The 26,676-nt window shown below is 44.4% G+C and overlaps 1 protein-coding gene across 12 annotated transcripts in view; it reads right to left on the bottom strand.

Annotated features, from left to right (window-relative positions):
- The window catches only part of WDR59 (WD repeat domain 59), a 123,302-nt gene extending 100,068 nt beyond the window's left edge, over nt 1-23,234 (bottom strand). For 7 of the 12 annotated variants that reach the window (XR_007474412.1, XR_007474411.1, XM_049703708.1 and 4 more), the window contains exons 1-5: nt 23,056-23,233; nt 10,179-10,228; nt 5,682-5,817; nt 1,494-1,579; nt 312-392 (exon numbers count right to left, since the gene is read on the bottom strand). Coding sequence is in view for 10 of the 12 variants with exons in the window: in XM_049703708.1 (XP_049559665.1) it covers nt 312-392; nt 1,494-1,579; nt 5,682-5,817; nt 10,179-10,228; nt 23,056-23,109 (407 nt within the window). In the remaining 2 variants the exon portion in view is untranslated. Of the gene's footprint in view, nt 1-311; nt 393-1,493; nt 1,580-5,681; nt 5,818-10,178; nt 10,229-23,055 lie in introns of all 12 variants that reach the window. The other 5 variants (XM_033434352.2, XM_033434353.2, XM_033434354.2 and 2 more) reach the window with 2 other exon arrangements.
- Between the last annotated feature and the right edge of the window lie 3,442 nt (nt 23,235-26,676).

The following is a 26,676-nucleotide window of genomic DNA, read 5'->3' as shown; positions in this document are numbered from 1 at the left end:
TCAGCCCTCGGAGGGCAACACCTCTGAGGAGGGAGTGGTACACCAGCCCCTAGTGTTCCCGGTAAGACCAAGCTCCACCTGTTCATGGTGGTACCCAAGTAGATAGTGTGCCCTCTCTGTGTGGCCTTCCCGATCCTGTCTCTCTTCCCACCCCCAATAGCAGTTCTGTCCCCTCCTAAACAACGTATCTGCAATGTCTCCTCATCTCAGGGTCTGCATCTAGGGAAAACCAAATTAAGATACCCGATCTCTAAAACAAAGGTCCCAGATCATCCCACAGCCAAGTGGTTATGCCTCTTAACGGTTCTTACTTGATATCCCAAATGTAGATGTAGGTGTCCACAGAGCTGGTGACCAGGAGATCTGGCTCAAACACTGCCCAGTCCAAGTCACTGGAAACACAAGGAATAAACAGGACAACAACGAAGAGAAAAATTCAGAGTCCATTTCCAAAGCATTCGCAGATTTCATTTCTAGTGGCTTCAGAAAGTCGCTGTTAATGGGCCCCTGAACATGGTTTAGGCTGGGAATCTCCAAAGTTCTTTGGGAAAGAAGACTTAACCAAGCTCTGAAGGAAACTTTCAGGTCCTTCCCTGGTTACCACCTGCTCCCCCAAACCAAAAGAAACAGAGCATTTCAACTTAAAACACATACACACACAAAAGCGCACATACGTGCATGTGCGCAAACTAAGACAAAACAAAGAAAAAAACCCCCACGTAATTGTTGACATCGTTTTTTAAGTCAGACTCAACCACAGGTACCTTGAGTAAACCCAACATCTTTAAAGCACTGGCAAACTGCCGTGTTGCCTCACAGTTTTCAAGGAGGGCAAGCAGGGCCCTGGTCCTCCCCACCCACGTCCTCACTCCTTGAAAGGCACTTGCTACACAAACAGTTAACACAGGCCGGGGGTTCTGGCCTTTCCCATCACCTCCCACGTCAGCTTCACCACTCCCACACTTCCTGCTGCTACTTCTCACAAGAAGTTTTCCCCACCCAGAAAAGGATGGATCCAGGAACATTCCAGAAGCCAGCTGGAAGGCCACGAGTGGGAAGCAACTGGGCATCTGGGTAACGGACTATGATGCAGGAGCTCCACGTGGTGCCCCACTGTGGCTGGACAGAGAGCAAAGGGCTGGCCCCCAAGGTCTCTGTGCTCCAGGGCACCGCCGGCCATGAGCTGGGGGATTCTGTGGGCGTAAGTTCATCTCCCTCCTACAGCAAACAGCTCTAACCCTTTATTCTGGACCAGGCTGTACCTAAGTGTCTCCTGGGATCGGGGTTAACAGCTACAGGGATGCTGGCTCCTAAACACTGGCTGTTCCTCGCTGCAAAGACCATCACTTCAGGACTGCTAAGGACGCAGCAGCCACCTGGGGCCAATGCAACACAGAGGGTCAAGCCTGGAGGGGGACGGTGTCTTTGTTTCACTTCCCGAGACACTGTGACAAAGTGAGACAGGCCAGGGAGCAGTGGAGGGCTGTGCCTACCTGATGACACGAGTGTGGCCTTGTAAGGTCGTGCTGACTTCCCCACTGCCGTCTTTCCACTTATAAAGGTCGACACGTTGGTTGCTCTGAAAAGAGACAAGGGGAAACCCATCTTGAACAGTTATGGCTGAACTAAGGCTACAGACACACTCGTGAGCACGTGAGCTATGGGTTATGGAGCCGCCCCCAACCATCAGAGGAAAATCCTCCCTGCCCTAACGGTCACACACCCATCTCCCCAGCTGCTGTCACACTCCATGTTCTCAGCTCACCCTTCCCACCATCAAATGCCCGGAGTCCACCTACCACACTTTGAAAAAACACATGCATGAGAAAGAAAACAGAATCACCACTAAAAGGGTGTCCTAGAAGGCAAAATTATAGAAGACTCCTTGAAATATGAACTTCTTTAAGGGTTAAGCAGAAAGACACAGGGAAAATGGGCCAGAAGAAACCACAATTACAATAAGGAGAAGGAAGAAAAACAAAGCTTCAATCAAACTACATTTCTCTTAAAGAAACAAGCCAGCAAATGCTCCCTAAATATCATGAGTTCACGAAACACACTGAAAATGGATAAAGATTACTAATAGACTAAATACTATTAGTAGGCTATTTAATAATTTCTGAACTGATATATATATATATATATATATATATATATATATATGTATATGATGGATTTTCATTTTAGCTCAGAGACAGATAGTTGTATACAGCTCTGAGATTTTTATCCAGAAATGCCAGTTTCCAATTCTAAATAGGTAAGGTTCCTGTCAAAAGGTAAGGATTCAAAATAGCTTCCAATGGGAATAGGAGTGTAAAGAAAAGCACCCCCCCATCTTTTTTATTTATTTATTTTTTTGCGGTACACGGGCCTCTCACTGTTGTGGCCTCTCCCGTTGCGGAGCACAGGCTCCGGACGCGCAGGCTCAGCAGCCATGGCTCACGGGCCTAGCCGCTCCGTGGCATGTGGGATCTTCCCGGACCAGGGCACGAACCCGTGTCCCCTGCATCGGCAGGCGGACTCTCAACCACTGTGCCACCAGGGAAGCCCCCCCCCCCATCTTATAATAACATTCCTAGCCATTTCCAGGGTCTGCTAGTGCCAGTTTATGCACTAGGAACCTTAAGAAACCTGCCCTCTGCTCTTTCCCATCGCACTGCACACTGGGTGTCATCACCCACATCACAGGTGAGGCAACTGAGGCTCCAAAAGTTGGATGGGCGCTCAAGATAAAACAGTGAGTGTTGAAACTGGGACTTGACCTCAGATTTGCCTAACTCCAAAGCTCTTTCTCCTGAAAATGCTTGCCTTCCAACCAAGAGCAATGAAGGGAAAAAAAAATCAGTAAATTGAACTTCATCAAAATTAAAACTTTTATGTATCAAAAGACGTTATCAAGAAAGTAAAAAGACAATCTACAGAATTGGAGAAAATATTTGCAAATCATGTCCCTGATAAGAGTCTAGTATCAGGAATACATAAAGAACTCTTATAACTCAACAGCAAAAAGACAAACAACCCAATTCAAAAATCCGCAAAGGACTTGAATAAACATATCTCCAAAAAATGATCTACAAATGGCCAGCCAGCACGTGAAGGGATGTTCAACATCATTAGTCACTAGGGAAATGCAAATCAAAACCACAGTGAGATACCACTTTATACCCACTAAGATGGCTAGAATTTTTAAATTACAAAAACAAAAACAGGAAATAAATTTTGGTGAGGCTGGATTGTGCATTGCTATGCAATGCTGATGCACTGCTGATGGGACTGCAAAACGGTCTTGTGCATTGTAGAAAACAGTTTGATGGTTCCTCAAAAAGTAAAACACAGGCTTCACATGGCCTTTCAATCACTCCTAGGAATATATACCCAAAAGAAGTGAAAATGAGTACCCAAAAAAGTACATGTACAGGGCTTCCCTGGTGGCGCAGTGGTTAAGAATTCGCCTGCCAATTCAGGCGACACAGGTGCGAGCCCTGGCCCGGGAAGATCCCACATGCCGCGGAGCAACTAAGCCCATGCGCCACAACTACTGAGCCTGTGCTCTAGAGCTCACGAGCCACAACTACTGAAGCCTGCGCACCTAGAGCCGGTGCTCCGCAACGAGAGAAGTCACTGCAATGAGAAGCCCGCACACTGCAACAAAGAGTAGCCCCCGCTCGCTGCAACTAGAGAAAGCCCGCGCGCAGCAACGAAGACCCAACGCAGCCAAAATAAATTAAATAAATAAATAAATTTATTTAAAAAAAAAAAAAGTACATGCACGTACATGTTCTTATCGGCACTATTTATAACAGTCAGCCCAAATGTCCATCAGTGGATGAACAGACAAAATGTGGTGTATCCCTATGATGGAATATTATTCAGCCATAAAAAGGAGTAAAGTACTGATACATGCTCTGACGTGGATAAAGAAGCCAGACACAAAAGGTCATGTATGGTATGATCGCATTTATATGAAATATCCAGAATGGCTAAATCCAGAGATGGAACACAGACTGGAGGTGGCCAGGGGCTGCGGGTGGGGGAATTACTGCTTAATGGTAAGGGGGTTTCCTTTGGAGTGATGGAAATGTTTGGGAACTAGATAAAGGTGGCAGTTACATAACACTGTGAATGTAGTAAATGATACTGAATTGTTCACTTTAAATGATTGTCTGAAAAAAATAAATAAATAAGGCTCTTTCTTGCCACTCCCAAACACATGCAGTATTAATCCACTTGGGCCTAGTACTGAAGGGTCAGCCTAAATCTGTGCTTCCCAATCAGGGGAGATTTTGCTTCCCAGGGGACACCTGACAATGCCTAGAGACATTTTTGGCTGTCACGATGGGGGTGGGGGAGGATGCTACTGGCATCTAGTGGGCGAGGGGCCAGGGATGCTGCCAATTTCCTACAAAGCACAGGACAGCCCCCACCACGAAGAATGATCTGGCCTGACCTGTCAACAGTCCCAGGGATCAGGTCCACTTTAGTCGTTGTCCCTGGTTCAAGGCAGGCAGTCAGATTCTATTTTGGAAATGACGGGGAACGGCAGCTTTTTGTTCCTTCTAAAGCTGACAGCATTGCTCTTCTTTCTTTTGTGAGACGCTTTCCTCTCACAGACTGTCATTCCCGACAAGAACAGACCCAGACAGCACTGCGAATGGTCATATTCCCTGGAGAATGAGAAGGGCTCCTTCAAATACTGCCCTCCCGGCCCAGTGCAAAAGGAGCCAGAGGTTTAGGTCTCTAATTGTCCTAGGAGAACAGAACACTGATAAAGAATCAGGCAAGGGATACCAGAGATGATCTAAGCCCAGATATTTTTTCCGTTGTGAACCCCTTGGAAAACCTAGTGAAACATATGCATCTTTTCCCTGGAAGAATTCACATATGAACAGGATTCAATCAAAAAAGAATCCCTTCCTTTGAGTGGAAGGGTGTATGGAATCTTCTGATCCCTCTGAAAGCAATGACAGTTGCCCCCAGACCAGCTCACCAGGTCCTTCCTTAGAACCTCTTTCAGTCACTGGCTAGTTACATTCATGCAGAAAATGGGTTCTTATCACACACAGACATAGAGGTATCTACCTGTTTCCCTTTCCAAATCTGGATTCAATTCTTAGAATTACCGATGGTACCCCCAATTCTTTTCATATACATTTAAATCTGTAATTGCCTCCATCTTCCTTTTAGAACCATGCAACCCCTCTTTGCCGTCTGAGAAATGACGATTATGTCCTCTTCTCTACGTAGAACACAGACCTACCAGCCTAGATCTCACATTTAAAAGACTTTTCCGGGCTTCCCTGGTGGCGCAGTGGTTAAGAATCCGCCTGCCAATGCAGGGGACATGGGTTCGAGCCCTGGTCCAGCAAGATCCCATATGCCGCGGAGCAACTAAGCCCGTGCACCACAACGACTGAGCCTGCGCTCTAGAGCTTGTAAGCCACAACTGCTGAGCCCATGCGCCACAACTACTGAAGCCCATGCACCTAAAGCCCATGCTCCACAACAAGAGAAGTTACCACAATGAGAAGCCCGCGCACCGCAACAAAGAGTGGCTCCGACTCGCCACAACTAGAGAAAGCCCGTGTGCAGCAATGAAGACCCAACACAGCCATAAATAAATAAATAAATTTATAAAAATAAAAAAATAAAAGCCTTTTCCTGTATTCCTTGAATGAGCTCACCGAGGCTGCAAAATAGTGCGCGAAGCTGTCATGAGGATTCCACTGCACGGCTCCAATGTCCCACTTGCTCTGGCGTGAGATCTTTCTGTGACCTTCGAAGGGGGCATCTAGACTGACGATGTATAGGAATCGGCGGCTAGGAAAACAACATCAACATTATGAAAACAGAACAGCATTAGCACTAAGATAGAAAAGTACATTTGGAATGACATACGGTTCGCAAGCAGTGCTCAAAAAATCCCCAGATGTACATGACGTTTATCGACTCCGAAAGGCATACAAGTGACAAGAGTAACTCGTGGCTGCTGGGCAAGTGGGAGCCATACTCCCTGTGAGATCTGTCTCTAGAGATGGTCCTCCCTCCCATATCCATGGAAGTCTGACCTCCTCCACCAGATTCAGCTCCAGCCCAGCCCTCTCCCAGGCTTTTCCAATCCCCCAGTTAGGATCATAGCTGCTTCCACACAACTCCCATGACACAGTCTGCATTTGGACTACAGCACAGCACTTATCTCTGTAGCAGAACTGCTAACGTAAATGTTCCTGTCCCAAACCAACTGAGTGTTTGGGGTATGGAGCATGTCTTGAATATCTCTATATGTCCCTCCTCACTAGGCACAGTGCTTTGCATGCAATAAACGTGTGTAAAATTAAACACCTCGCTTATCACTTAGCTAAATAATTTGAGAAGATCTCAAATTCCCGTGCAAGTTGACTACTTGGTGATGGGAACTAAATTAACACTATCAGAAGGGGAAACAATAACCAAAAAATAATAATAATGAAAATAATAATAAGTGCCAATAATGTTCAAGGTGCCAATCAATATAAAGGATCTGAAAACGGTGATGTCCTTTGTTCACCTATTTTCCTTCTGTTTTAAGAAAAAAATCCTTGGTGTGTGTATCAACCTCTTCAGCAGCCATCAGCGGTTCTTTGTTGGGGAGCGCTCCAAGCCCCCGGGAGTCGGCGAGGACAGGTGGGCTCGATAATGAAGAAAAAGATTAACTGTCCCCGCTCAGAACAGACAGGAAGTAGAAAGTTAAAATGGCATGTAGAACTCTAGCAGAAACCCGAGGAGGGATGGATTAAGAGAGAAAGGAAGCACAGGTAAGACACAAACTAAGAGAATTTCTGGGGCTTCTGAGAAAGTTGATATAGTACAAAGACCTAGAAACTCTGACCTCTTCCTAAGGAATCATCTGATCCCATGGCAGGCAGGCCGGCATTTCCCATTAGAATGAAACAGGGCAAAGGCCAAGCACTATATATATGGCGTGTTTTTCAGCAGGGGAAATCAGAGACAGTACAGGGCAAATGCAGAACAGCAGAAGGTGGGCACTTCAGGATAAACATGCCTGATTGGACATAACATGTTTGTCTTCATCCCCCACTGAAGACCCACTAGAATAAGAGTGAAAACATAAAAGACGGAAACCCACAAAGAAAATGAGGGAGGAAACGGAAAGCCGACAGAAAAATGGTTAAGTGATCCAGGGGAAAAACAACCAGCACCCAAGGGCCTGCAGAGCGAGCTGGTTCACACTGTGGAATCCAGGCCCACAGGAGCTGGAGAGGAAGAGAAACTACCTCAGAGGAGCCCTGGGCCTGGGACAAGAGGCACGGCAGGGGGTGAGTGAGAGCTGCTGTGCTCAAAACAGGGCAGGAAGTGGAGGGTGAGACGCTCAGGCCTCTTTCCCTGCTCAGAACTCACAACACATGGCTTTTAGTCTTCAGATGGTGCTAATGACAAGCGGATTCTTCTCAGGAGGAAGTGTGCAGCCCAAGAAAGAACGAAAGTGAACAAAACAACAACAACAATAAAGCCCTGGAGATGATGGCATCTGGGCACCCTCCAACAAAAGGGCCTAGTTCCCACCTGATCTCCCTACAGTGGATCCCACCATTGCACACGTAAACAGAGATTCCACTCACTCTTTAATATTAACAGAGAGCCCATGAGCATCAGTCACAGCAGGAAACTTGAAAGACAGAGACCAACACAGCCAAAAGGAAAAGAAGGAAATGGGCGGCACAGAGGAAAGAAGAAAACCTAGAATTAATATTCTCAGAGACATGAAAGAAGACAATTTAAAGAACAGAGAACAAGAGCTCTTGGAAACTAAAGTTATAGTTGAAATTTTAAAACCTGACAGAAGGGTTGGAAGTTAAAGTTGAAGAAAACTCCCGGAATGCAAAACAGAAAGATAAAAAGACCGAAAGTTCAGAAGAGAATCCATACAGGATATCCAACATGCACTAAGAGAAGCTCCACAAAGAATGAGGAAAATTATCAAAGACATAATGCTGGAAAATTTCTCCAAACTAAAAGACACAGATTTCCAGACTGAAAGGGCCGTCCCAGGTGCTAAAATTATTTGTTATTTTAATCTGAATGGTGACCATATGGGTGTATATATATGTAAATTTATTTGAGCTGTTCACTTAAGCATACACTTTACTACACATATTTTAAAGTTCAATATAAGAAAATGAAATGGTGAACTTCAAGATCATGTTGAAAAATAACATGGACGTATGCATGTCTAAGAACACATCAGAATAAGAACACTCGCATGATTTCCAGTTATATAATCCCGTTCTCTCCTAGAATGCTACAAATGACAATATCCACATCAGTCAATACTGAGAAATCTAACGTCTGAGATACAGTTCTTCCAGGGCACCTGCAAGTATTTTATGGGTTGTTAATATGGCTACATAATGCCAAGTATATGTTATTTTTCTGTTTGTTTAGATAAAACAGGTAATAATGTCAAAAACGGGAGGAGGGTCCCTCTAAGTGCCCAGCACAATGAATGAAAAAAGACACATACCAAAGCGGTCACAGTGAAAATTTCACACACACGAGAGGTAAAGATAACACTAGGGATAAAGATGGGATTTCTCCAAAGAGAAAAAATAGGTCACATACAGAGTCCAGAATCAGAATGGCATAGGACCTCTTGACAATAACTCTGAGAAAAAGAACTCCACATACTGATTTAACCCAACAAGTGTTACATGACTACATTGGAAGGAGGGGGAAGGCCAGGTATATATACATAAGGGACTCACAACTGAAGTAAAAGTGCTAAATATTCATCATCTACTGTAAGAAGTCAATTTGAATATCTGTGATGGATAAATCAAGATACAGCAGTGTATGTAGTATACCACTTGGAAAAATAGAAGCAACCCAAAATAAACAGCTAAAGAGTCTTAACTGGTTGCCTCTGGTGAGTGAGATCAGGGTGGGGAAAAAGGTGAGGTGGGGGGCTTCCCTGGTGGTGCAGTGGTTAAGAATCCACCTGCCAATGCAGGGGACACGGGTTCGATCGCTGGCCCGTTAAGACCCACATGCTGTGGAGCAACTAAGCCCGGGCACCACAACTACTGAGCCTGTGCTCTGGAGCCCATGCTCTGCAACAAGTGAAGCCATGACAGTGAGAAGCCCGCGCACCCCAAGGAAGAGTAGCCCCTGCTCGCCTCAACTAGGGAAAGCCCACGCACAGCAACGAAGACCCAATGCAGCCAAAAATAAATAAAATAAATAATTTTTTTAAAAGGGTGAATTGCATGGTATGTGAATTATATCTCGATAAAGCTATTTTTTAAAAAAGTGAGTTTGGCTGGGGCAGAAAAGAGACATACCAATTTTTCCTATCTATGCATTCAGGGTGACACAAGAAAATGGTATCAATAACTGTCTCTGGGGAGTGGAGTCAGAGGTAGGACGGAAACTTACTTTCCATGGTATATCCTTCTGAATTAATGTTTGCTATGGTTTTATTTAAAAGTAATTTAAAACATGATTTCAAAATAAAATAATGAATAGAAAACACTTCATTTTATAAATGGGTTCATAAACAACTAAGTTAATGAACATATAGCTAACTCTGAGAGGTAGTAATCTAGAGCAACATGAAAGGAAAGGGACTCTGACCATTAAATGTTATCATACTGGTACAATGTTAGGATGATTAGCAAATGCAGGGACCTTAATTGCCAGAATCTTAATTTTGAACCAGAAGATACTACAGAAATTATGTAGTTCAACTTCTTCATGATGAAATCGAACTGCTTCATGAGAAAACCGAAGTCCAGGGAGGCCAACTGAATAAATGTCCAAGGGCTCATAATCAATGGCCAAACTGTAACCCAGATCCTCTCAATCCTAGGAACTAGCTACCTGTTAGACCATACCACACAGCATCCTTCTGAAGAGTCCATGCACTAAACAGAAAATGGCAATTTCAAGACCAAGCTACCAGTCACTAACATTTCAAAGGAATTTTATTGCTCACCTGTTAGGGCAGAGAAAAAAATAAACTGCAAATAATCCCCACAACTACCACTGAGGTCACTAGGACAGCAGAACTAAACCCTATGACTGTAATCCTTAAATAAGAAAGTATTTTCCAATTTCCCAGAAACCTCTTGATTTGCAATTTGTTCCCAGAAATCGTGGCAGACGAACGCTGTAAGCTCACTTACCCGGAAAGCACTGCATGCTGCCCCAGACAGTCCACAGACATTGCAGTTGCCTGTGAGAGAGAACACAGATTCAGTTCTGCCAGCAAAGCCAGCTCAGGTTAGAGAAGACAGGCAGGTAGACACCTGTGGGTCTTCCTCTTCCCATGGCCCAGGCAGTCCCCAGCTGGCAGTTCTCTACAGTGGATACCTTAACCCCCTTCTAATTCTCATTCAAATCTCACATCCACTTTCCACAATAGGGCAGCAGTTGTCTGTTCCCCCTGAGACCAGGGCTACACACAATCTAACCTGGGACATCTTTCTCTCTCTCTCTCCCTCTCTCTCTCTCTCTCTCTCTCTCTCTCTCACACACACACACACACATATACACACACATATACACACATACACACACCATCCATGCCTTCCCAAAGGGCATGGACTCCTCCTCCAAGCAGAATGGCAATTGGTAATATTCAAACACCACCTCTGCTGAATCCACGGTCACATTCTTGTCATTGAGATGCCCAGTTCCCATTTAATCTGAGATTTCCAGCACCTTTTACTGCCTTCCATTTCCCAGGTCTCCCAGTTCCTAGGGATCACCATCTTTTCAGGATCTGATGTCCAATTTCCCTAAGACCACACCGAACCAAACAAATCTACATTCAGGCTGGAGCGTGAGGCTAACTTTAATCATGGGAGTTATAGCCCTAAATTCTCTTATTTGGACAAGTTCAAGTCCTGCTGTATTCTCAGGGCATTATCTGAAACAGTTTGTGCCGTTGTTTGGTTATTAAATGCTCTAAGTTCTTTCCAAGAGTCTATCAAGAGAGAATGCATTTTGTACATTCTGCTACACTCACACATCACAAATGGTAAACAGAAATTCTCTGCCTCACTCTCGCTGGTCTTATTAATGGGTTTCTCACTTGTACACCCTCAAGAAACACGTCACAGGTAACATTAGGAACAAGAAGCCAGAGTGCTTTCACTGGAGGCTGAAAAGGGATTATTATGCATCCTTCATTCCACTAGAGTCATGAGCAGAGAATAGCCCAGCTGGAAAAGCAGGCAGTGAAATGAGATGCCATTTCCAGAACTCTTCTGTGCAATGTATACATTAAGGGTATGAAAGAGGGCAAGATGGTACCTCCAACCAGGGACGGTACCATCTTTCTAGAGTGTGTGTGGTAGCAAGAATCCTAAGGTGGCCCCAAGATTCTGGGCCCTTGGTGTACATACACATTCTCCCCATTATTCAAACACTAATCTAGGTACTGCTACAAACGGATTTTGAGATGTAATTAAAGTCCCAAATCAGTTAACCCTAAGAAAGAGAGACCCGAAACAACCCAAATGCCCATCAGCTGATGAATGAACAAACAAAACGTGGCATATACACACAATGGCATACATGCTACAGCATGAATGAACCTTGAAAACATTATGCTAAGTGAAATGTCAGACAAAAAGGGATAAATACTGCATGATTCCACTTATATGAGGTGTCTAGACTAGGTAAATTCATAGAAACAGCAAGTACAGTAGAGGTTGCCAGAGGCTGGGGGTGTGGGGTGTTATTGTTTAATGAGTTTCCGTTTGAGATGACGAAACATTTCTTGGGGGAGGGAGGAGGGGGAGATAGAGAGACCTAATCACATCAACTCTTTAAAGCTAAGTCTAGAGGTCAGAGACAGAGGAAGTCAGAGATTTGAAGGGTGAGGGATTGATTTAACATGGAGAAGACTCTTTGCTGCCGGCTGTGAAGATGGACAGACCACATGGCAGAAGCTGAGAGTGACCTCTAAATAACAATCAGCAAAAAGCCAGGGACCTCTGTCCTATAACCCTCAGGAACCAAATGCTTCCAACCACCTGAATGAGTTTGTTAGCAGATTCTTCCCTAGTCAGCTGAGCCTCCTGACGAGAACACAGCCAACGGATGCCTGGGTTTCAGCCTATGAGACTGAAGAGAGAAAGCAGTCAGGCAGAGCCTGGATCTCTGACCTACAGTACCGTGAGCTAATAAGTGGGTGGTGCTTCAAGCTGCTAAGTTTGTGGTACGGTGACAATAAAGGATGATCTGGTAATAATACCTCCCAAAAAAGTCACGTTGTCATTTTGTCTTTTTTTTTTTTTTTTTGGCCACGCTGCACAGCATGCAGGATCTTAGTTCCCTGACCAGGGATCAGACCCATGTCCCCTGCAGTGGAAGCGTGGAGTTCCAACCACTGGACCACTAGGAACTCCCCTAAAGTCATGTCCTTTGACTCAGTAATTCCACCTCCAGAAGCTATCCAAAATACAGCCAAAACTTTCATACACAGAGTTGTTGAATTCATGTTATCTATAAGTAAATTATAGATCTCTAGACAATGAAATGTTCTAGAAGCATTAAAGAATGACATAGAAAAATGCAGGAGCCTGCAATGAGAGTATCATAACTCACCATATCACCTTATCAGAGCAAGTTATTTTTTAAGAAGTAAAACAAAAAAATCCACACCTAACTGATATTTCCCTACTCCTATCCCAGAAAGAAAGAGGCCAACGTTATGCTTGCAGGAGCACATGAAGGAGGGTTTGCTGGGCTGTCCCAAAGGGGGAAATGGAGAGAGGGAAGTGCTTTAAGCAAAGGACCTAAAAATAAACTGACCAGAGTAAAAGGTGGTGCTTTGTCAGGGACAAGAATCCCCCTGGAAAGGCCTCAGCACCCTCAGTGCACCCGATGGGGAATGGCTGAGAGATGCTAAGTCTGGGCATCAGGGGTGAAGAACCATAGGGTTCTTGTATGATCCCACTGTAAAGAGAGGAAGGGAGCCCCATAGTGACTGAGAGAGAACCTCCCACCGGCCTGCAGGCAGAGCCCTGCTGCAGATTAAAGACAACTTAGAGGAGTACAGGAAAGTGGTATTTCATTCCTTACTATGAACTAAAATTTAAATCAGCTACTTAGCTTGAAAAAAGTATCCCAAAATGTTTAGATGGTAGTTGTTCCTATGGGATTTTAATTTTACTCCTCTCAATGAGTCTACATTTTTGTATTATTTCTATATTTGCATTATTTTATAATAAAAAGCACTTTCTTTCCGAGGCTCCTTCCAACTCTCTTCTCTTTCCATTCCTCTCATCTAGGCCTGAGACCTGGTCTACAGCAACACCCTCCCAACAGTCTACCTTCCTCTCTCCCGTCGCCATTCAACCTAACACTGAACCTCTGAAGACAGAGTTCTGATTACATCAATCCACTGCTCTCAAACCTTTGTTGGTTTTTCTCACTCTGAATAAAATCAAGCATAGACTCCTCAGCCTTCAGGTCCTTCCAAATCAGACACTTACAGAATTTCTCAGGCTGACCCACTCTCTACCTGCTCAAGCCACACCCACTCACAGCACTCACCCGATTCTGCAACTCTCCCAATTCTGAAGAGATGCTTAAGCTCTTCCTTCCGCCTAGAAAGTCCTTCTCTCCTACTCTGCTGTTGAAATTCTACTCAACTTTTAAGGCTCAAGACATACCTCCTCTAAGAAGCTCACCCAGCGTCCACCAAGGGGACTCCACCTTCTCCTAAAGTACCTTCCCTGCCCCTCCATCACAGGACTTGCCTTAACTTGCTTTGTGGTACAGTGAGTCCCCTACACATGAATGAGTTCCATTCTGAGAGCAAGTATGTAAGTCCAATCTGTTCATAAGTCCAACCAAGTTAGCCTAGGTACCCAACTAACACAATCGGCTATATAGTACTGTACTGTAAAAGGTTTATAATACTTTTCACACAAATAATACATAAAAAACAAACAAAAAATAAAGACAACATTTTTAATTTTACAGTACAGTACCTTGAAAAGTACAGTAGTACAGTACAACAGCTGGCATACAGGGGCTGGCATAGAGGGAACAGGCAAGAAGAGTTACTGACTGCAGGAGGGAGAGGAGGTGGGAGATGGTAGAGCTGAAGGATCGCCAGCAATAGGAGACGGAGAGCAAGCTGCAGTTTCACTCACGCCTGATGTAGATGGAACACACATTCACATCTTTGAAAGTTTGCAACTTGAAGGTTCGTTTGTAGGGGACTTACTGTAGTTACTGCTGTGCACATTGATCCTCTCCCACGAGCTGGGAGCCCCTGCAGGTGAGGGTCTATTTCATTTCTCCCAGAGCTCCCAATGAGGTGCTTTGTGAATGCAGTCACTCTGCACACATCTGATAGTTTTGAAGATGGGTCAGAACCAGGTGAAAATCAGGGTCCTCCCAGCTCGGAATGTGCCGACATCTCAAAGAATTTTTTTCAGTAGTTTCCCTTGCTAATTTATCACCCATGAATTTATCTATACTTCTCCAGTTCCCTCACTTTTTTAATACCTCCTAGGATAATGAACTTTGATAGTTCATTGCCTGCTGTGGGAAACCTTCTATTGGAATAGAGAGAACTGACGAGCAAAGTTTGTGTACCTTATCCCCACATTTTATGATGTAAAATTCCAACCATACCTTTTCTGAACCTTTGTTTTTAGAAATTGAAAATTCCTCTCCCACCTGCAGGAAACAAACTTATGTTCAGAAATGCTCCCTGTCAAGGTGACATCTTTAGACAAAAGAGAATAAAGTTCTTTACAGCCCTGTCCTTTCTGCAGGATGGTGGCCTTTGCAGCACACTTTAGGAGTCATATGACCTCGACAAAATAAGACTGCCATAGCACTGACAGTGACGGTTGATTCTTACTGGCCTAGAGAAAATGTAATTCATAATGTGGAAAAGAAAAGCTAACTGATGGCTGATAGAAGATACCATTTCATGAGACTCTGTGAGCCTCTGTACACAAATTGCTGCTGCCCTTGTTCAAAAAAATCATTTTTTCATGAAGGCTGCTGTGTTCTTAAGCATTTGGTCTCACCAACCCAAAGAAATGGACTGCGTTGCATCAAAAGGAAGAAAGTTTCTACATGGCATTTCTGCAGACATAAAACAGTTCATCTGGTGCAGCAGAAAGGATGTGCATGGGCTTTATGTCAGACTGGATTCAGAAGCCTCTTCTACCACCTCTCCGGTGGACAACAATAAAAAATGGTCCAGCACAGGTTGTCACTGGCCTCCTGCACTGTTGGCTGTTTACTGGCTGTTTTACTTGATCCTGTGGCAGCATCAGAACTCATGATCACTCCCTCCTTAAAACCACTGGCTTCGTGACATGACTGCCTCCTGGACTCTTCCTAGCTTTGGACACTTGAAGGAACAGCTAGGAAAGTCTGTTCCTAATCCATACATTTCTTCCTGTCTCTGCCTCAGCTCAGGGCTTTGTTGGTCCTTCCCTGGACAGGGACACCCGCCTGTCACCAGCCTTGCTCCGTCCACCCTCAGGACTGTTGCAGGACCTACCTCTGGCTATGCTGCTTGCTTGCTCACACTCCCTTAGTGGTTCCCCACAGCCTGAGCATGACATTAAAGATCACTTCAGACCTCTCTTCCTGGGCTTCCTTGGTGTCGCAGTGGTTAAGAATCTGCCTGCCAGTGTAGGGGACACGGGTTTGAGCCCTCGTACAAGAAGATCCCACATGCCGCAGAGCAATTAAGCCCGTGCACCACAACTACTGAGCCTGAGCTCTAGAGCCCACAAGCCACAACTACTAAGCCCACGTGCCACAACTACTGAAACCCGCGCACCTAGAGCCCGTGCTCCGCAACAAGAGAAGCCACAGAAATGAGAAGCCCGCGCACTGCAATGAAGAGTAGCCCCCACTCGCCATAACTAGAGAAAGCCTGTGTGCAGCAATGAAGACCCAACACAGCCAAAAATAAATAAACAAATTTTTTTTTTAAAAGAAGGAAAGTGTAGTGGTTTAAAAAAAAAAAAGGGGCTTCCCTGGTGGCGCAGTGGTTGAGAGTCCGCCTGCCGATGCAGGGGACATGGGTTCGTGCCCCGGTCCGGGAGGATCCCACATGCTGCGGAGCGGCTAGGCCCGTGAGCCATGGCGGCTGAGCCTGCGCATCCGGAGCCTGTGCTCCGCAACGGGAGAGGCCACAGCAGTGAGAGGCCCGCATACCACAAAAAAAAAAAAAAAAAATCTGGGACTTCCCTGGTGGTCCCGTGGTTAGACTCCATGCTCTCAATGCAAGGGGCAGAGGAGACATCTGTCTGAGGAGATGTGACAACTAAATATAATGTGGTATCCTGGATGGAATCCCAGAACAGAAAAAAGACATTAGGTAAAAAGTAAGGAAATCTGAGTTAAATATGCATTTTGGTTAATATATCAATATTGATTCATTAACTGTGGAAAATGTACCATACTAGTGTAAAATGTTATTAACAGGGGAAACCTATCAATAATTACTTCAAATGTAAAAGGACTAAATTCTCCAATCAAAAGACAAAGAGTGACTGAATGAATAAAAAAAAGCAGGACCCATCTATATGTTGCCTACAGGATACTCGCTCTAGATGGAAGGATATACAGACTGAAAGTGAAGGAATAGAAAAAGATATTCTATGCAAATGGAAACCAGAAGAAAGCTGGAGTAGCTATACTTCTATCAGACAGAATAGACGTTAAAACAAAGACTGTTAGCAGAGACAAAGATAGGTGTTACACTATCAAACGTAAAATAGATGGCTAGTGGGAAGCAACTGCATGGCACAGGGAGATCAGCTCGGGGCTTTGTGACCACCTAGAGGGGTGGGTTAGGGAGGGTGGGAGGAAGATGCAAGAGGGAGGGGATATGGGGATATATGTATACATATAGCTGATTCACTTGGTTATACAGCAGAAACTAACACAACACTGTAAAGCAATTATACTCCAATAAAGATGTTAAAATAAATAAACAAATAAATAAATAAATACCAAAAAAAGACAGGTGTTACATAATGATAAAGGGGTTAATCCAACAAGAGGATATAATATTTATAAACATTTATGCACTAAATATAGGAACCCCTAAATATATAAAGCACATATTAGCAGGCCTAAGGGAAGAAACAGACAACAATATAATAATATTAGAGACTTTTAATGCCCAACTTGCCTCAATGGATGGATCATCCAGATAGAAGAAGGTCAATAAGGAAACATCAGCCTTAAACAACACATTTGGTCAGATAGACATAACAGTTATATCTAAAATATTCCATCCAAAAGCAACAGAACAGGGACTTCCCTGGTGGTCCAGTGGTTAAGAATCCACCTTCCAATGCAGGAGATGCAGGTTTGATCCCTAGTCAGGGAACTAAGATCCCACAGGCCACAGGGCAACTAAGCCTGTGCACCACAACTAGAGAGAAGCCCATGTGCTGCAATTAGAGAAGAAGACCATGCACCACAACAAAAGATCCTGCATGCCACACCTAAGACCAGACACAGCCAAACATAAAATTAAAAAAAAAAAAAGCAACAGAATACACATTCTTCTGAAGTGTGCATGAAAAATTTTCCAGGATAGATCATATGTTAGGCCACAAAACAAGTCTTAATAAATTTAAGAGGACTGAAATCATATCAAGCGTCTTTTCTAACCACAATGGTATAAAATGAGAAATTAATTACTCAAACAAAACTGGCAGAAAATTCACAAATATGTAGAAATTAAACAACATGCTACTGAACAACAAATGGGTCAAAGAAGAAATAAAAAGAAATTTTAAAAATACCTTGAGACAAAGAAAAATGGAAATATAACATACAAAAAATTGTGGGATGCAGCAAAAGCAGTTCTAAGAGGGAAGTTCATAGCAATAAATGTCTATCTCAAAAAACAAGAAAAGTCTCAAATAAACAATCTAACTTTACACCTCAAGGAACTAGAAAAAGAACAAAAGAAGCCCAAAGTTAGTAGAATGAAAGAAAATAACAGGGAATTCCCTGGCGGTCCAGTGGTTAAGACTCCACACTCTCAATGCAGGGGGCATGGGTTCGACCTCTGGTCGGGGAAGTTCCGCATGCCACATGGAGCAGCCAAAAAAAAAGACAATAGAGAAGATCAATGAAACTAAGAGCTGGTTCCTTGAAAAGATAAACAAAATTGACAAGCTTATGGCTAGCCTCACCAAGAAAAATCGGGAGAGGGCTGAAATAAAATCAGCAATGAAAGAGGATATATTACAACTGATACCACAGAAATACAAAGCATCATAAGAGACTACTATGAACAATTATATACCAACAAACTGGACAACCTAAAAGCAATGGGTAAATTCCTAGAAACTTACAATCTACTAAGATTGAATCATGATGAAACAGAAAATCTGAACAGACTGATTACTATTAAAAAGACTGAATCAGGGCTTCCCTGATGGCACAGTGGCTGGGAGTCCACCTGCTGATGCAGGGGACACGAGTTTGTGCCCCGGTCCAGGAAGATCCCACATGCCGCGAAGTGGCTGGGCCCGTGAGCCATGGCCGCTGAGCCTGCGCGTCCGGAGGCTGTGCTCCGCAACGGGAGAGGCCACAGCAGTGAGAGGCCCACGTACTGCAAAAAAAAAAAAAAAGACTGACTCAGTAATCAAAAACCTGCTAACAAAGTAAAGTCCAGGACCAGAGAGCTTCACTGGTGAATTCTACAAAACATCCAAAGAAGATTTAATACCAAACCTTCTCAAACTTTTCCAAAAACTGTAAGAGCCGGGAACTCTTCCAAACTCATTTTATGAAGCCAGTATTACCCTGATACCAAAACCAGATAAGGACATCACAAGAAAAGAAAATTACAGGCCAATATCCCTGATGAACACAGATGCAAAAATCCTCAACAAAATATCAGCAAACTGAATTCAACAAGACATTAAAAGGATCATAGTGTGACTTATTCCTTGGATGCAAGGATGATTCAATAACCACAAATCAGTCAATGTGATACACCACGTTAACAAAATGAAGAATAAAAATCATATGAACATCTCAATAGATGCAGAAAAAGCATTTGACAAAATTCAACGTCCATTTATGATAAACACTCTCAACAAAGTAAATATAGAGGGAACGTACCTCAACATAATAAAGTCCATATATGACAAGCCCACAGCTAACATCATACTCAACAGTGAAAAACTGAAAGCCTTTCTTCTAAGATCAGGAACAAGACAAGGATGCCCACTCTTGTCACATCTATTCAACACAGTATTGGAAGTCCTAGCCAGAGCAAATTAGGCAAGAAAAAGAAATAAAAGGCATCAAAATTTGAATGGAAGAAGTAAAACTGTCACCATTTGCAGAAAACACGACATTAAATACAGAAAACTCTAAAGACTGCATCAAAAACCTGTTAGAACTAATAAACTAATTAAATAAAGTTGTGGGATACAAAATTAATACACAAAAATCTGTAGCATTTCTATACACTAATATACACTAATACATCATCAGGACAAGATATAAAGAAAACAATCCCATTTACAATTGCATCAAACAATCCCATTTACAACCTAGAAATAAATTTAACCAAGGAGGTGAAAGACATGTATACTGAAAACTATAAAACATTAATGAAAGAAATTGAAAAGGACACATACAAATGTTAAGATATCTTGTGCTGGGACTTCCCAGGTGGTCCAGTGGTAGAGAATCTGCCCTCCAATGCAGGGGACACGCGTTCGATCCCTGGTCAGGGAGCGAAGATCCCACATGCCGCGGGGCAACTAAGCCAGCGTGCCACAACTACTGAGCCTGGGAGCCTCAACTAGAGAGACCACGTGCTGCAAACTACAGAGCCCATGAGCTCTGGAGCCTGCGCACCACAACTAAAGAGAAAACACACACGCCACAACTAGAGAGGAGCCTGCGCGCCACAACTAGAGAGGAGCCTGCATGCCACAACTAGACAGGAGCCCGCACACCACAATGAAGAGCCCACCCACGGCAACAAAAGATCCTGCCTGCCTCAACGAAGATCCCACGTGCTGCAACTAAGACCCAACACAGCCAAAAAAAAAAAAAAATTAAAAAAAAAAGGACTTCCCTGGTGGCGCAGTGGTTAAGAATCCACCTGCCAATGCAGGGGACACGGGTTCCAGCCCTGGTCCGGGAAGATCCCACATGCCCCTGAGCAACTAAGCCCGTGCACCACAACTACTGAGCCTGCGCTCTAGAGCCAGCAAGCCACAAGTACTGAACCTGCATGCCACAACTACTGAAGCCTGCACACCTAGAGCCCATGCTCTGCAACAAAGAGAAGCCACCACAATGAGAAGCCTGAGCACCGCAACAAAGAGTAGCCCCCGCTCGCCACTAGAGAAAGCCCGTGTGCAGCAACGAAGACCCAACGCAGCCAAAAATAAATAAATACAATAAATTTATTTTTTAATTAATTAATTAATTAATTAAAATACACTGTCTCAGGCTTCCCTGGTGGCGCAGTGGTTGCGAGTCCGCCTGCCGATACAGGGGACACGGGTTCGTGCCCCGGTCCGGGAAGATCCCACATGCCACGGAGCGGCTGGGCCCGTGAGCCATGGCCGCTAAGTCTGCACGTCTGGAGCCTGTGCTCCACAACGGGAGAGGCCACAACAGTGAGAGGCCCACATACCAGGAAAAAAAAAAAAAAAAAAACACTGTTTCAGTCACACTAGCCCCATTTCAAGTGTTGAAGAGCCACATTTCCATCATCTCAGAAAGTTCTAGTGGGTGGTGTTGCTCTAGAAAACTATCGCTAAGCTTTCTTAGCGTTCACACTCATCGATTCCAGGGACCACTTCAGAGTAGATGCCAAGCAGCACAGCTTCCTCACTATTAATCGGTGAAAGTAACATCTGTTTTATAAAGTAAATGACACATATAAAATGTAAAAAAGTTACACCTTTCAGACTGGGGTTTTTTTCTGAAAAACCTAAAAGCTTTAAATTTTTTAAATGATTTTTAAAAGTGGTGGGGTCACACCAACGAAGACCCAATGCAGCCAAAAAAAAAAAAAAAGGTGGTGGGCTGTTTGGAAAAGTTTATTGTTCTGCCTTTTCAGAAAGGCGGTGTGAAGAGTTTTAACTTTTTCTTTCTACATTAATGAAATAGTTAATAAAATGAGTCCCTACCCCTCCCAGTGATCACCAAAATCAACTACAAAACCATACTAATTCACACTAAGACTCACCCTTCCAAATGAATAGAAAAATCAGAAAGAAAAACAGAAACTCCCACAAGGCAGTTAAATTACCCAATTTAGTTTGTTCTCTTACTATGACAACTGCTGTTTAGGTTTAATTATTTGATACGACTTCATAGCATCCTAATATATGTGTCACCACCCTCTCTGCAGGTCTTTTCAATTACATCTGTGTAGAGAAGTAGGGGTGAGACTACCTGGGTTTCTGTGAAAATTAAACGGTTTGCAGATTAGTAGCTTCCAAATTAGCAAGCTCAGAGGTAGGACACATGATTCTCTTCTTAGTCCCCAGTGAAAGCAATTAACAAAAAGGGTAACAGGAATATGGTTCTTTTCCCCTGGGAGTCTGGCATCTTTCTTCTTCCCAGAGACACCATGCTGACAGTGCAAAGTGTTTTAGGATCCTTTCACCCAAATGCGGTTGCTCAAACTCTCCATGGGCACTATGTATCAAGGGCAGCCATAGAGCAAACTGGTGGGAAGTTCTCCCCTCAGGCATCTTTACGGCAAAAGAAGGGATAGGTTTTAGAAAGAAGAAACCACATCACCCCCTTATCGTTAATCCAGATTCCCCTTCAGTATAAATCACCTGCGCACCAACACAGTGCCTGGTACAGTGTGCACCTGTCAAAAGCTCAATAAACCCTTACTGAAAAAATGACTGAATGAAAGTCTGGCACGCTGAAGGTATTCAATAAATTATGTGTTCGATACATGAAGAGAATCACCAACACACTGTCCTAGGTGCTGGGGAAAGGGGGGCATGATATTTATTGTAAAACGACTGTATGACAGGCTCATACAGTATGAAGCAGAGTAGTGTCATGAGCACAACAAGGCCCTGGGGCCAGACGCCTGTGTTCAAATCCCAATGTGACCACATAATGGAAGGCCTTGGCCAAGTCACTTGGGATCAGCCAAATGGGGATCAGCTTCCCTGTTGGGGAAAAAAAAAAAAATCTACTTATCTTGCATGGTTCTTTCATGAATTAGAAAAATGAAATGTAGATCACTTAGCACAAGGCCCGGCATATGGAAGGAACGAAATAGAAAAATGGTAAAAATTCCTAGTAAATACTAGCGTTCCTTTGGGCTTACTATGTGTCCAGCACTGTGCCACACATTCTAAATGTATGACCTCAAAATTCTCACAGCAACCCTATGAGGTAGGTACGATTCGCACCTCTTACAGGTGAGAAAACATGCGCAGAGGGCGATGACAGGCTAAGAGCTGAGGCGGGATTCGAACGCGGGCAATACATGCAGTGCATACTCCTATTCACCTACGGTATTTTCCACTATCCTAGCATCAGTAACCACTTAAAAGCTTAGGCGCGAAACAGGCACTTTGCATGCAGTTTTTTTTTTTTTAATCGAATCCACTCCAAAGATCTGTGAGGCAGGGTTAACTCCATGCATCTGAGGCTCAAATAAGTTCTGCGACTTGCCCAAAGTCACTAGGCGCAGGGGTACCTAAACGCCCTCGCTCACCACCGTGGTCATAGGAAGCCTCCCCTCAGCGCTCACTAGCGCGCAATCTCTGTAGTTCGATGTCCCCAGGGAGACCCCACTCCCGGTATCCACGAGGGAAACCCCGAAACCCCGCCCATGCCAGCCCCAAACACCCGCAACGGTCATCAAGGATCCCCTCACCCGCTTGGGTCTGACAGGTCCGGGTCACTCCCTTGCCCATCTCTCCAGCCCGGACTGAGGGTCGCCCCGCCGCCCCCAAGAATGACCCGGCAGCGTGGGGGAGGGGAACCAGGAAGGGCGCATGCTTAAAAGGCTCTATTAGGCCCCGAGCTCACCTGGGAGTCGCGGAACTCCACCACCACGTTCTCGCTGCTCCATCGCGCCGCCATCTCCCGCGCCCAGACTCGGCGGTCCCAGGACTACGCGTTCCCACCCACGACACCCGCGTTCCCGGGTTCGGTGAGCCCCACGCAGCCCCGAGCCAGTCCAGCCACGCCCCGTCCCCCCTTCCGTCTGACTGCAAACCATTGGCTGACCCAAACACTGGCTCCGCCCCCTATTCCCGGATTATCCAATTGCGGCACAGCGCCTGCCCCAAAACAGACACGCCCCCTTTCTTCGTCACTCGGCTAGAGTCACCCACGCTCCTCGCGCCTGTGAATACACGCCCCCTGCCGCGAGCTCTGCCGGGAGTTGTAGGCCAAGGTCTAGCCACTTGTGGGCAATCCGCGAAGAGCTTGCAGGTTAAGGTTTGGACGAGGGGAGGCACCTCTCTGTCTCCTCGCTGGTGTCCTTCGCAAGGCCCAGGCCGTATATAACCAAAGCCCGACATTAGTGCAAACCAGTGGTTACCTCTTCCCCTGAGGCCTGCCACAAAGGCATTGGAAAGAGTGAATTGTTTTATACAGTACAGCGGCGCCTGCCAAAGTATCCAAGGACCCAGGGGGTCTCCGAAGGCAAAACAATTTTCATAGTCATACAAAGAAGTTATTTGCCTTTTTCATTTTCTTTCACCAGTGTACAATGGAGTTTTCCAGAGGCTACATGATACATATTTGTAACAGATTGAACGTAGAAGCAGATGTGAAAATCCAGGGGGTTCTGTTAAGCCTGACATTAAAGGGATTTGCCACTCTTCTCACAAAACCATTATTTTGGAAAATAGTTAATTTTTACTTACAAAATGTGTTATTGATGTGAATGCACATTGATGTTTAAATAAAATATATATTTTTTAAGTTCTCAGTTTTAATTTCTGATGTACTAGACATCTCCCACACAAAAGTTTTGGGGGGTTATTAATGATTTTTAGGAGTGTAAAGAGAACCTGAGATCAAAATGTTGGAGGACTGCTGTGCTAGTACGGGGAGTGGTGATTAAGAGGTTCTCTTTTTCAGCCCCAGCCTCTCAAATCCTGGGCTTAACTGGCTTAGCCTCAGTTTCTCTATAGAAGGAAGAAGTTTGTTTGCTTGTTGCAAGGAGTTAAGCTAGCATAGGGCCTGGAATATAGTCAACACTCAAGTGTAAGCTATTATTATTGTTGTTAATATTAACTCTATTTCTACATGCAAGTTGTTGCATGAATAGAGATAAGAAGGCTTCCTTTCCCTCCTGGAGTGTTGGATATAATGGGGAAGACAGACTTGTCAACAGGTTAGGGTGACCAACTCATGCCAGGAAGCTGCTCAATGTGGGCAAACAGAGACAGTTGGTCACTGTACAACAGGTATACACTCGGCAGAATTGTATTTTATAAAAGCAACGTGCCAGGAGAGAACAGCTTAAATGGGAGACATGACATAGCATCCTGAAGACCGTGACATTTGAGCTTTTCAGTATATTATTAGGATTTTTGATAGAGTCCACTATCAGAAAAAGTACTTCAGCATCAAAAAGTGTGAAGAGCAGGATGATGTGTTCCAAAGACATAAAGCAGTTCCCCAGTTAACACTCACGACACTGTGCTTCTTTCTTTCCTTCAAAATACACATCACAATAAGTAACTCAATATTTGTTTATTGAATATTTTCAAGTTTTAGGAGGAGAGGGACCAGGTCTGTTTTGTTCAGCCCTGCATGGCGACCGCACATACATGGCACTCCATGAATATTGGTCCAGTGAATAAATGCGAAAAGCATATATCATGCCCGCACAGTGCTGTCTACATCCAAAGGATGCTCTCTGTGAAACCAAAAGCAATTTCTAAAACTATTCATGGTCTTTACTTGTAGTTCTTTACACCCAGAAAGAAATACAGAATCACCAATAGTTCTCCGTAAAATCCCTTGCTTTCTTTCTCATTCACCTATCAGTTATTATACTCACACAACACAGCCCTTAAAAATTTCCTCCAGCCCTGGCCTCCACACTCCTGCACTGGCTTTTCTTCCTGCCTTCCAGTTTCTTCCCAATTCTCCACCAAAAATGCCAAAGACTGCTCTAGAGAGAAGGGCCTCAGCTCAGAGGGCCAGGAAGGGGAAAAACTGCAAGCCACGTTCAAGGGCACAGAGAGAGAAAGATAAAGAATAGTTTCTAGGTATGCTTATGCCATCACATAGGAATAAATGAATCAATTCATTTAACACATCATATTCTTATTTATTTGCCTGTTGCTTAGGATGTAGTAGGTGCTCAATAAATATCCACTGAATGAGTGGTTAGCAAATAGTCAGGTACAACTGTAACTTAGGGTAGGTGACAGGATGTAACAAAAAGTACAGCTAGAAAAGTTGAAAAGGGCTATTTAGGAAAGGTCCTGCTTAGGCTTTGAAGTTTTATTTTGGATAGAGATAGAGGTAGAGAGAGAGATTTCAAAGCTCTCTGTCTATATGCAGCTTAGTAATTCCTTTCCCACTAAAACCAGTAGGACTGCCCCTGCCTGAGCATTTCTGCAACCCTCCCCCACTCCCACCTCTTTAGTTCATTTTTGTCTAGTTCTCAAAATCTGCCTGTCATAGTTATTAGGTACAGAAAGTACTTTGGGTTTCAAATCCTTGGTTCTCTCTGTTCTCCCAGTGTCTTGTTTCTTGAATGTGAAAAAGGCAAGGTAGAATTTTTGAGGGAGGGACCAGGAGCCCCTTTCTAACTGCCTCCTCAGCCCTTCTTTCCATCTCTCACCCACGCTGTCACCACGAAAGAGTAAGGATTCCAGAGCTAAGTCTAGAGCTCTCTGCTTGCTTCTTCACTAGTGTGCTCCCCTGAGATCCGCATATGAATGTCCTGAGTAAGAGACTGGAGACCATTGAGGTGTCCCTTGTCAAGCAGACCTCAACTTGCTGACCAGGCCACAGGGCCCTTATCACCAAACAATGTCTTTTCAGAAGGTCACTTGCTAGCCATGCCACAGGAAGGAAGGGTATGTGGCCAACCCAGAAATCCAGGGCTCTGGCTGGCTCTTATCAGCAGCTAGCCTTGCAAGTCTGAGCAGGATCCTTTATCTTTCTGGTCCCCTGTTTCCTCTTCTGTAGAATGTGGAGTGAGCTGACCCCTCAGTCTCTCTACATCTGGGAATCTTGGAACCCTGCCCTGAGCTCTACCAGTAATTTCCCTCTTTTCATCAATCAACAAATATTTGTGGATGTGCCCACATGCTCTGGCTCCTTGCTATATGCATTTGGTTGACCATTACCCTGATTTTCTCTATTTACGTTTTCTCTTTTCAAGCAAAACGATTAAAAACCTAAAGAGCTATGAGAGGCCTGGGAGAAAGTTTCTTACTTGGAGATACTCGTCCATGCCATCCCCACCCTGGCTATTTCCCAGGAGTAGGCCCTAACAAGCCATTTCCCCCATTTTCTGAACACTTCAAGTCCCAGACTTACATTTTTTTTTTAAATTTATTTATTGGGGCTTCCCTGGTGGCGCAGTGGTTGACAGTCCGTCTGCCGATGCAGGGGACACGAGTTTGTGCCCCAGTCCAGGAAGATCCCACATGCCGCGAAGTGGCTGGGCCCGTG

Source organism: Orcinus orca, chromosome 20 (genome assembly GCF_937001465.1).
Source record: "Orcinus orca chromosome 20, mOrcOrc1.1, whole genome shotgun sequence".
Lineage (NCBI taxonomy): Eukaryota > Metazoa > Chordata > Mammalia > Artiodactyla > Delphinidae > Orcinus > Orcinus orca.
Note: the sequence above shows the minus strand (reverse complement) of the source record. Positions and strands in the feature narration are given on the sequence as shown.